The sequence below is a fragment of the Poecile atricapillus genome, chromosome 26 (assembly GCF_030490865.1).
Source record: "Poecile atricapillus isolate bPoeAtr1 chromosome 26, bPoeAtr1.hap1, whole genome shotgun sequence".
Classification (NCBI taxonomy): domain Eukaryota; kingdom Metazoa; phylum Chordata; class Aves; order Passeriformes; family Paridae; genus Poecile; species Poecile atricapillus.
The window spans coordinates 1,655,987-1,667,471 of NC_081274.1; the positions used below are offsets into that span (position 1 = coordinate 1,655,987).

General features: G+C 49.8%; 2 protein-coding genes and 1 pseudogene across 2 annotated transcripts in view; 1 reads left to right on the plus strand and 2 right to left on the minus strand.

Annotated features, from left to right (window-relative positions):
- LOC131588634 (zinc finger protein 239-like) overlaps window positions 1–11,485 on the minus strand; it is a 156,736-nt gene that overhangs the window by 52,467 nt on the left and 92,784 nt on the right. The gene's annotated exons all lie outside the window — the stretch shown is intronic.
- The window catches only part of LOC131588640 (zinc finger protein 850-like), a 64,893-nt pseudogene that overhangs the window by 39,925 nt on the left and 13,483 nt on the right, over window positions 1–11,485 (plus strand).
- Window positions 3,360–11,367, minus strand: LOC131588663 (serine/threonine-protein kinase PAK 3-like). The gene is made up of 12 exons (XM_058857603.1): window positions 11,364–11,367; window positions 10,631–10,744; window positions 10,137–10,174; window positions 9,181–9,724; window positions 8,948–9,011; window positions 8,060–8,108; window positions 6,939–7,048; window positions 6,053–6,170; window positions 5,562–5,661; window positions 4,950–5,146; window positions 3,905–4,042; window positions 3,360–3,452 (listed from the first exon to the last, which is right to left on the minus strand). Exons 1-12 carry the CDS (start codon window positions 11,365–11,367, stop codon window positions 3,360–3,362), a joined length of 1,569 nt encoding a protein of 522 aa, XP_058713586.1.

Below are 11,485 nucleotides of genomic sequence, written 5' to 3' on the forward strand. Positions count from 1 at the left end.
AAAGAAATGGAAAATAAAAAGAAAAGGCTGGAGCAAGAGAGGTTAAACTCTCTCAGTGAACAATATGAATTATTAGAAAGACAATACGATAATTGGAAATTACCCAGCCCTAACCAAAACTTGTTTGTTGATCTAATGCAGGAAATAGCCACTGAATTAGGTATATCCAACTGCTGGATATGCGGTGGTTTAAAATCAGCCGAGAGGTGGCCATGGAAAGGAGAGGGATTGACCCCGGAACAAATATTAAAAGGGACAGAATTAAAATTCTCAAAAACAACCCGGAGGCCAGAAGGATGGGTCATAGATGACCGAATAATTGGGACTTTTTGCATTAGCCGGGAGGGAAAAGAGTTTACCGATTTGGTAGGATACACTCCGTGTGTGAATACCCTCACAGTAAACTCAGAAAAGAAAACAAAAATCTGGCACCCGGAATCACCCGAAGGATATTGGATCTCCTATCGGGAAAACAATTGCGAGTGGATAGAGACTATCGGATTATGTTGGAACAAGAAACCAGGGGCCAATCCCTTCCATACTTTCATAGGCCTGAGGGATTATTGGGAGGATCCGGCAAAAACTAATAAAAACTGGGAAGCTCCCGATGGAATTTACTGGATATGCGGGAAAAAGGCATACAGTGAATTACCTCGGAAGTGGAAAGGGTCATGCACACTCGGACTAATTCGGCCATTTTTCTTCACACTACCAAAAGATGAAAGTAAGTCCCTAGGGGCTCCCCTCTTTGAAACATTAGCTCGACAAAAGAGGGACCTAAAAAAGATATTACCGATAGCAGGAGGGAGCCAGAAATGGAACGAGGAGGAATGGCCGGCCGAGAGAATCATACAATACTATGGTCCGGCCACTTGGGCGAATGATGGCAGTTGGGGTTATAGAACCCCCATTTATCTTCTGAATCGGCTCATTCGACTGCAAGCGGTAATGGAGGTAGTTTCAAATCACACCTCAGAAGCCCTGGAACTCCTAGCAAGGCAACATTCTCAAATGAGGGCCTTTGTTTACCAGAACAGACTGGCTCTCGATTACTTGCTAGCTGAGGAGGGAGGGGTGTGCGGGAGATTCAATGAATCAGAGTGTTGCATGGAAATAGATGATTATGGCGAGACTATAAAGGGACTAGCTGCGGAAATCAAGAAAGTGGCACATGTGCCAGTTCAAAAATGGAATTCTATTCTACAAGCCTCTTGGTGGGACCAAATTTTCGGTCAAGGGGCTTGGTGGAAAAAGCTAGTGTTCTTTATAGGATGTTCAATAGCCGGAATCATCTTTGTGCCTTGTTTAATTCCTTGTCTGGTTAGGCTAATACAATCTGTAGTGCAAGGAATGCAAATTGCCGCCCTCCCAATAGATCCGGAAAAATCACAAGATAAAAATGCCCTTCTTTCTAAATTACTGGTTTTAGAAGAAGAGAAAGAGAGTAATAAGGCATTAAGGGCCTTAGAAAAATTTGAAAACGAACATATGCTGACCACTAAAATTGACAATTAAACAAAGAAAAAAATGATGATGGAAAAGGAGTAAGAAAAGGATACTTTTCTTTAAAAGAAAGTGTGAAAATAACGAATTTTTAAATGTGATAAATTATTAGGTGGGGGACTGTAATAAATTATGGTTGTATTAAAAATTCGGAGTGTATATAAGAAAGATATGTTTTGTAGGGACAAAACAAAATATAAAGCATGGAAAAGCCTCTCCTCAAAGTAGGATGAGGCTTTTCTCCAAGGAGTTGCTGATTGCCAGCAACGCCCAAGATAACTAACCAAAACCGGCCCATCAACCCAAACAAACACACAGGACACGGACCATCAGGAAAACAATGAAACTAGCTCGGGAAATTATCTACCTCCAAGCAACGCCCTGCGGATTCCAGTGGGTAGAGAAACCGATCAGTGGGAAAAAGACAAGTTCCAAAAGAAAGACTTCGCCAGACTTAAACATTTCTGTGTTGAAAAAGCAATCAGGGGAGACAAAGGAGGAAACCCGGCCGAGATACCCATCGGCACCAGCCCGGATTCCACCACCCTGTCATGAAAAACCTAACATTGCAACACACAGAGTCTCCTTTGCATATGAGGAGATTCTGGCCGGACACGAAATAATGTCATCATTCTATGTCAGGAAATCCATTCACTGGACAATCAAGGACACTTGGTGAATGGAACCTGCCTGGAATTTTGGCCTGAGGACTTAAAAATCCTATAAAACCCCAATCCTGAGGATGCTCAGACGTGGATTTGGGAAACCTATACCTCTGGTGTAGACCCCTGTCCACCCAGCGCTGCGCTGTTCTTTTTATTGTGGGTTTTTATCGCTGTTTCTACTTATTATTGTTTATTAATAAATTTCTCTTTGATTTTATCCCAAAATTGCCTTTGCATTTATAACATCAGTAAAATCAGAAAAAGGAGGAAACTTACAGGAAACATTAATGAATATGTAATAGCATACAGTATATAAGTTTAGCTTGAAGTGTTCTGTTCTGTACATGAGGTGAGGTGAGAAGCACCCCTGTCCCCCGGTTGCTTTTGCTTATGCCTTAACCATTTCTAACCACTGGCCAATTATATTCACACACATATATATATATATATATATATATATATATATATATATATGTAACTGAATATATCTACTAAATTGTATCTCTTTTTTACTAAATTATATTCTTTTACTAGATTGTATTCTATTATTATTTTGTATCCAATTTATTAAAGTATATTATGAATTAATTACATGTGATTGTTTGGAAATTTGAAAGTCATTTATAACTCTACTATCTCAAAAGCAGTTAAAAGTGATTACAAACTGTGCTATATCAAAATCGTTGTGATCATAATATTTTGGAAAAGCCAGCACATAATAGCGAAGGTCAACAACAACATAGTTATTTATCACAAACACAGGGCAGGTTTTTCCCTTGCATGGAGCACTTGGGCCTTCCCCGGGCCCCTTCTGCCCTCCCGCAGAACCAGAGGCATTTTCCAGCGCACACAGTTTGTAAGCAAGAGCCGGCTGCAGCCCAGAAGGCTCCAAGCGCCTCCTTCCAGGCTGACTCTGCAGATGCCGAGGCTGCTCTGGGCTCTGCCAGGCTCTGCTGGGGCTCAGCTCTGGGCGAGGCTGGGCCCGCTCTCCCCTCGCAGTGCTCCGGGCAGCTGAGTCACAGCGGGAGAAGGACAGGACACCTCAAGGGACTTGAGCTTTAACAGAGATTTTATTCAAATAACTGACATAACAAACAGGGTGTCCTAACTACCCTAACTAACTCACAGTGTTAACTACCATAACTAACTACTTGTTCTAACTACTAAAACGAAAAGCTGGCCTCCTGTGCTTCATCTCCTCCTCTGCTGCTCCCTCAGTTGCTTTGCTGCAGTGATCAGAGGGGTCAGGCTGGAGAGAGGCTTGGCTGATGATAAAAATGGGTGCTGCCCAAGGGATAAAAAAGAAAGAAATGAACTGTTACTTTCCAGAGTCAAGTTCCTCACAGGCTCTGTTGCAACAGGACAAAGGGGAATGGTTTGAAAGTCAAGAGAGGGGAGCAGGCTCAGATTAGATCTCAAGAAGAATTGCTGTAGCAGGAGAGTGGGGAAACCCTGACAGAGGGAGCCCAGGGATGTGGGAGGTGCCTCCTCCCTGGAAACATCCAGGCTCAGGTCAGGCAGGGCTCTGAGCCACCTGATGTGCTTGAAGATGTCCCCGCTCGTGGCGGGGCACCAGGTCCAGATGAGCTCGACAGGAGCCTGCCAAGCCAAAGCAGGCGAGGATTCTGCTTGCTTTGCGTGTGAAAAGCAGCGGGACTGGAGATGATGGGAGGGGGGCCCCACAAGAAAAGCCCTCCCTGGCGCTGCCGTTTCCCCCGCAGCCGCTTGGCATTCACCTGCAGCAGCTCCTGGGCAGAGTAGCGCCGCTCCTCGTCCGGCTCCAGGCTGCACTCGAGGAAGTCCCGCAGCAGAGCCGACAGGCGCCTGGGCTCCTGCAGCTGCGGGGTCCCGTTCTGCCGGATCAGAGCGCGAGCCTGCAGGAAAAGCAAACACAGCGCTCTGACAGCTTCCTCCACACCCACAAGTGCTCACATCCAGCCCGCTTGCTCTGCCCCAGCTCCCCGGGCACTTTCCTCCCTGGCAGAGATGCTGCTGCTCACAGCTCATTCTTCTGGGCCAGCCAAAAAACCCAAACCCTGGTGCAGCCACAGCCATTGCAACATCCAAATGATCTTGCCTTCAGAGCCGATTGCATTGGCTGACTTTGTCAGTAGGAACCTCCATCAGAAATAGCCCATTTTGCTTCTCCAAATACGGACACCAGCTTTACAGGGCATTTTCAAGAGTGAGTGTGGTGTGCCTGTGTTATTTCAAGGGATTCTTACATCAAATGCATCTCTGCAGTGCCACTGACACTCAAGTAAAAGCATTCCTGATGCCCCATGCCAGAAACTGCCAGGCAAGGAACAGCAGGTTTGTGTGGCTGAAAGCTCAGGCTTGGTGACACAGAGAAAGTAGCTTGGACTAGGAAAGAAATATGTTAGATTGTGGGGATGTTAAACAATCATCTTCATGTTTTAGACAAGTTTCCCAGTGAGAAGAGCCAGGGGGGAGTTCATCTCACAAAACCTCTTTTAGAAACTCCTTCAGAAAACTTGTTGGGTTTGGGTTTGAGTGTTGGGGTTGGTTTGGGGTTTTCTACAAGACAACATTAGAGCTGATGCACTTGCTTCATGTATTTGGGTCATCCTCACAAGAGCTGCAACAACTTAAATCCCAAAGCAAATTGTTGCTGGAGACTGCAGAATATTTGTCTGTGTTCAGGCTCAGGTGCTGTGGGAATTCCCTTTGCGATGTGCAGAAACCTCCAGCTGCTCCTCCCAGTGCAGGGTCACCCTGTGCTCACAGGCCTCTGCAAAGCCTGGAGAATTTGCCTCTTACCATGGCCCCCGTTTGCTGGAAGTAAGGAGGTTCTCCTTCCACCATCTCGATGGTCACAATGCCAAAGGACCAGATGTCCACCTTGGGGCCGTAAGGAGAACTGGTCACAACTTCTGGGGCCATCCAGTGAGCAGTGCCCACCATGGAGCTGCACTGGTCCTGCTCAGGGCTGAGCTGAGCGCAGAGGCCAAAATCAGCTGAGGACAGAAACAAGCACTGTCAAAGGCAGCTGCAATGAGGAAACCAAGCACAAAGATTCCCCACTCTCTGAGAATGCAGTGCTGAATCCAGCTGGAAACGTCCTCAGGGCTGGAGGCAAGGAAAGATGGAACTGGACCCTTAAAGAAGCCCTCAGCTTTCATGCTTGGCTTTTACTGATTTCCTTTGAAGCTTTAGATTGCAACTCCTGCCCCTCTGGGAGGGCCATACCCAGAGCAAAGGCACTCCTGACACCCTGCTCCTCTCCTGAGCTCTCTGCACGGGGCAGCCGCTCTCAGCTGGCAGCAGGGGCCGGGCAGTGCCACCAGCAGCACTTGTGGGGCTCTGGCCCTCACTGGGAAGCAGCCCCACAGCCGCACCCCGGGAGCGCCGTGCCTGGCCAGGAACACCCACCCAGCTTGACAGAGCCGTCCATTCCCAGAAGGATGTTGGAGCTCTTCAGATCTCTGTGGATCACCCGGATGGAATGGAGGAAATCCAGGCCCTGCAGACACTGAGAGACAACAAGAAACATGAGGGAAAAATCAGTGTCTGGAATATATCACACAAGAAAGGACAGTTTAGAATTCTGCCAGCAGCAACTTTGCTGTGACAGCCCAGGAGTGCAGTGCAGACAAGCTCCAGGCAAAAGGTTCAAGACAAAGCTGAGAACAGTAAATCAGATCCAAAAAAGACAGAGAGTACCACAACAGCAGGAAAGGAGACAAGAACAGAGTAGAAATGCAGTGATATTTGCAGGCCATTCACTTCAGAGGCTCTTTCCTCTCCAGCTCATAAAAACAACACAGAAACAAAGGCCTAAGCATGGAGCCACCCTGTTCTCACAGCCTCTTTGGAAGGACCATGGTGTCCCAGCCATGGGAAGCACAAGCAGGATCCCTCACCTCCTGACTGACAGCTGCCATCTCTCCTTCAGCCATGCGTGTCCGTCTGACAACGTCCTGCAAAGTTCCTCCATCCATGTATTCCATCACCAGACAGAGATCTCCATCAACAAGGAAGCTGGAAGAGGAGAACAATGGCACCCTTGAGATGAATGTGCATTGCTCAATTCCCCCAGGGAAAAGTCTGGAGTGGAGTTTTGTTCCCAGGTCACTTGTTAATGAGGACAGAATCAGATGGAGAGACATTCCTGCCAGGCTGCACAGGCCTTGGAATCTGCACAGTCTAAAGGAGAAGGAGGCACCTGGGAGAAAGGAGAGGCCTTAGATGGCAAGCAGGTGAAAAATGCACTTTAGCAGCAGCCCAGCTCAATGTGGAACCACAACACTTGCCCACAGCTGCTTCAGCATCTGAACTCATCAGTTCCACCATTCCCTCTGGAACAAGGCAACACAACTTCCAGAGTTATCCAGGGGAGGAGGCCGTGCAGCACTTGGGGCAAAAGCAGTCAAATGCTTGGAAAACCTTGCACAAAGTCCCTTCAGAAATAGGCAAGGCCATTGAAAAATGGGCAAATGAGGCATTTCTGGAAACAGGAACCTGGTCTTCCTGGCACCTGTAGCAATGGGAAAGGGCTGAGAAGAAGAAGCCAAGGAAAATAATTTCTACCAGGGTTTATCAGCACTTGCTGTAAAACACAGCAAATGGGGTCAACTTGAAGAAAAAGCCAAAGCAAAGCAACAAAAGCACATGGAAGGAGTGAAGTGCCAGGCTGTTGTTCTGGGAAGATATGGCCGGGTCAGGCATTTTCAGAACAGGCTACAGACTGGGGATGCCAGGAAAGATGAACGCAGGGCCCGTGCACGGGAGAAGACCTGAAGCACTCACCTGTCCAAAGAATTGACAATGTTGGGGTTCTTCTTGTCCTTCAGGACCACGACCTCATTCACAGCTCGTTCCCTGTTCTGCCCTCTGAGACTCATTTTCTTGATGGCCACCTGAAGGGACATTGCAGACCTTGAACTGGAGGAGTCTGTGGCAGGAGGCCACAGCAAACACGGAGCGAGTCTTTTTGGAGCGACCGAGCCAGGCTGTGCCAAACTGCCTTGGGATGGGACAGCAGAGCTCGGCAAGTGCCATTCCCACAGCCCATTGCTCTGCTCGCTGGGGGCTGTTACAGGACTCATGGCCAGAGACATTTGGCTCTGTAAGCTCTGCAGAAATGGTGCCTCAGCTGTCAGCCTCAGAGCTCTAACAACATTCTCTGCACCTACAGCCTTCTCAAATGGCCTCAGCACTCTTAGGATTATTATTCCAGCACATTTTGCAAGCAGGAGGTAATTCTGTTTCTGTGCACACAGAGCAAAACAGCCGGGAACCCTTTAGCAATTCTATGGCATTTGGCCATGATTTCAAATGTCCCTGCTCTGTTTGGGATAGCACAACAAAGCAAACGTGCACATCCATTGCTCAGATAATCCCTGCCACAGCTGCCACTGACACCAGACCCAAACACAGCTGCAGGGTTTAGGAGAGAGCTTTGCTCTGGACATCCATCTTCTCATTTCTCTCCCTGTCTCTGTGGGACCAGCTGCAGTAGGACTAAAACCCCAAACTGAGCCCAAGCAGGATCTCTCCTTAATTAGGCCTTGAGGTAACCTGATGAAACTCAGGATGGTAAAACTGCTAAATAGTGTTCCTGTCCGAGGCTGGGATGAAGGTAAATTGGGCCTCAGTCTCCACCAGCTGATGCATTCACACTTTCAGACATGAAGACCAAGCCAGCGTGTCCTGCTCTGACAGCCACCGCTGCCCTCCTTGCCTTCCTTTGGGCACTTCAGAAGGACCAAGTCTGTCCCAGCTGTGCTCTGCAGGCTGACACTGCTCTGCCTTCAGAGGAGCAGCCTGTGCAGGAAAGCTCTGCTGGGCCCCACAGCTCCAGCCACAGCTCCCAGCAGAGGGGAAAGGCCTCGAGAGCTGCCAGACGTGCTGGGCGTGTTGACACTGACCTCTCCTCCAGTGGCCCTGTCGAGTCCTTTGGAAACGGTTCCAAAAGCCCTGGAGACAAAACAGCAGAGAAGAAAGAAGCAGCGCTTTAGGCCCTGGCAGTGAAAGCCAGCCCAGACAGGAGATCTCTGCTGCCTGCAGCGTTCACAAAACACCCGAGTGCATCCACCCTTCAAACAACAGCACAGCAGCCACCAGCCCTCTGCCATGCAAGGTGTGCAAGAGAAAACTGAGGCCCAACACGAAGGAAAAGGGCTGGAGGAAATCCCAAATGTCCACATTGAATTCCTTAAGTTCAAAACCTGAGGTGGGGGGTGGGTTTCTGAAGAACTGGAAAAGAATGTATTTCATCCTTTATATATTTCCCGCCTGAGACCTGCAGGATCCCCAAGGGCCCTGCCAGCAGGCAGGTGATGCATTTTCCCCTCGAGTGCAGCAGCTCTGTGTCTGTTACTGAATGTATGGGGTCTGCTACCTGTGCTGAAAAGAGCACTCATTAGTTCATCTCTGGCTTCTGTTTCTAAACCATTATGTTGATAATCCTGACTGATGGATAGTTTTTGAAACAAAATATTTGAAAGAAATCTTCTTGAGAACTGTTTTCTGACAGTCACAGTCACCACATGGTGAGTTGCTCTTTTAGGCACTCCAATTCCAGGGACAGAAGATCTTCCAGGTCCCGCTCCTTGCTGCAGACAGGACACTGCCAGCCTCAGGGGCCTTTGACGGTGCCTTCTGACCACAGTTATCAATTCTGATCAGCACTGAGAGACAGCAGCATCGTACCCCAGTGTCTGAAGGGGTTTGGGGCTCTCCTGACTTCTCACAGGATCCTGCACCAGCAAAATACCTGGGCCCTGCTTGTGCAGAAGTAACTGCCTTGCACTTACCCTTGGCCAATCTGCTCCAGTTCCAGGTATTTCTCAGCAGGCTCCCCCACACTCACGGTGTTCCCTGAAAGAAACCAGGTGGAAGATGCTCCCTCTCAGATGAGAGCCAGAATGCAGCCCCACTCCCTGGGGCCGGGAGCCCCTTGCTCTCAGCTGGGGAAGGACAATAAATGACCCTGTGCCATTCAGCTGCAGAGCAACACTGGGTGCAGCTGATGCTGAGACACACACACAGCACCCTGCTCTGGCACACAGGAACAGAGCAGACGTACTCAGCTGCATCAGGCTCCACTCCCCGCTCCCCTCTGGCTGCAGGGCTGTGCTGCTGTCAGAATGTTCAGCCCAGGATCCTGCAGCACAGGGAGCTTCAGTGTCCTCTTCAGGAGCAGAGGGAGGTTCTTCATCCTCTTTCCAAAGCACAGCAGCTTCTCTTTCCTCTTCCCAAAACTCTGCAGCTTCTCTGTCCTCTTCCCAAAAAGCTGCAGGTTCATCATCATCTTTCCAAGCCATGGGACATTCTCTGTCCGCTTCCCATGCTGGAAGATGTTCACCCTCCTCTTCCCAAGCCACAGGATGTCCACCATCCTCGTCCCACTCTGGGAGATGTCCACTGTCCTTGTCACACACCGCGGGAGCCTCGCCGTTGTATTCCCAAACCGCGGGGTGTTCGCCCTCGTCTCCCAGAACAGCGGGAAGTTCACTGCTCTCTTCCTCCTCTTTGGCCTCCTCTTTGCAAGCAGAGGGAGCCAGAGGAGGAGATGATGCTGCTTTGGTGCCCTGTGGACAGACGGGAGCGTGAGGGACGGGAAGTTCTATCTCAGTTATCACCTTCTTTATCCTCAGCTACACATCCAGCTGCACTAAGCAGAAATAGGGTTCAGAGCTGTTCAGACTAACAATGGGCAAAAGTTGACATTGCCACTTATTGCTGGGAATTCCATATTCCACCATGGCTAAAGCCAGCAAGCAATCTTCTGCCTGCAAAACCAGTCCTGCAGCTCTTTAAAAGCTCTTCAGCAGAAACAGAGAAAATTGCCAGGGATCTCTTTGCTGCTGCTGCTGCTGCTGCTGCTTAAAAGACACTGACAGGAACTTTCCTTCAGCCTCCCAGGCTGGCACTGGGCTGCCACACGCTGAGCTCACAACTTGCTGCACAATTCTGAACACCAGAGCTTCCTTTGCCACTCACCGAAGGAGGAGCTGCTCGGGATCCACGCGTGAGGTGCCCTGCAACAGGAGAGGGAACATGAACCAGATGTTGTTAGGAAAAAGCTGCCTGTGGTGGGAAATAAACAAGGCAAGCCTGAGAGAGCATTTTGCTTTCACAGCATCCCTCCAGGAGCCACAGGCCCTTCACACAGCAAGCAAGAGAGCAGCGCAAAAGACTGGGCTGTGTCAGCTCTTGGCTGGAGCAGCAAACGGAGGGAGTTCCAGGCTCCGCTGCCACAGACTCCCCGCTTGAGGGAACAGAACCCCCCAGGCCTCATTGCAAATGCTGTGCACGCCCCGCTGGCTGCAGACACCCCCTTTTTTCAGCTGCAGCTGCTGGCAGGAGCTCTCCCAAACCAACCGTGTCCTCATGGCAATTTGGTTACAGAGTCAACTCAGTCCCAGTGGAAGAACAGAAAGCACACAGCAAGCCCAAAGCCACAGATGCTGCACCGAGGGAAAACCTCAACTTACGTGCCAAGTGGGTTAAAAAATACCCCGAATAAGCCACAGAGAACAGAGTGCCAACTGCAGCAACCACTTGCTGCATCATTTTGGCTGCGCTGCACACGTCTGCAGACTGTACCCCTGCAAGCACAGAAGGACACCCGTCAGGGGCTGGGCTGGCTGCTGAGAATGCCTCGGGCAGGAGGATCCTCTGGCAACGAGCAGGCGCCCAGAGCCGCTCTGGACACTGAGGCCTCCGTGTCCCACAGCAACGGGAACACCACGGGGACGTGGCAACGTTCCTGTGACACCACAGCAGCCGCTCACGCAAAAACCGCCTGGAAGCTTCTCCTGTGTCACAAAGGAGCACAAAGAATCCTCCCAGGGCACAGCCTATTGCCCAAAGGATCCAAGAGGAACTCTGAAAATGCAGCAAACAAGCAAACACCCCATAGGCCAGCCTGAGCACTGAGGAGGAACGAGGACAGGACAAAACCAAAGCAAACACGACCTGTAGCCACTGATACTGCTGAGTAAAACCAGCAAGGCTTGTTCCATCTGGAATCTTTGTTCTAGTTCTAAAAACAAGCAAGATTCTCCACTCTAAATATACAGAAGGCAGGAACTGGGGAGGAGGTGGGATTAGGAAGGAGGAGGAGGAGGAGGAGGGAGAAAGGAAAATGAGGAGCAGGAACAGGAATAGAAGGAGAAGCTGGAGGTTCCAGTGCCCCCTGTGTCCGCAGCACCCCCGGCCACGGGCCCATCGCCCCCACCTCATCCTGCAGGTGAGCAGGGAGGGGGAGCTGGTCCCAAATCTGTCAGGGGGTCCTTGAGAGGGTCTTTTTATTGGGGTGTGTTTGGAACTTGCAGATTGCGGAATTG

Excerpts from the sequence above, each read along its gene's own strand:
- LOC131588663 (XM_058857603.1), bottom strand. Across the intron at positions 9,725-10,136 it reads CCCGAGCAGCTCCTCCTTCG|GGCACCAAAGCAGCATCATC; the intron begins GTGAGTGGCAAA and ends GTCTGTCCACAG. Across the intron at positions 6,171-6,938 it reads ATTGTCAATTCTTTGGACAG|CTTCCTTGTTGATGGAGATC; the intron begins GTGAGTGCTTCA and ends CTCCTCTTCCAG.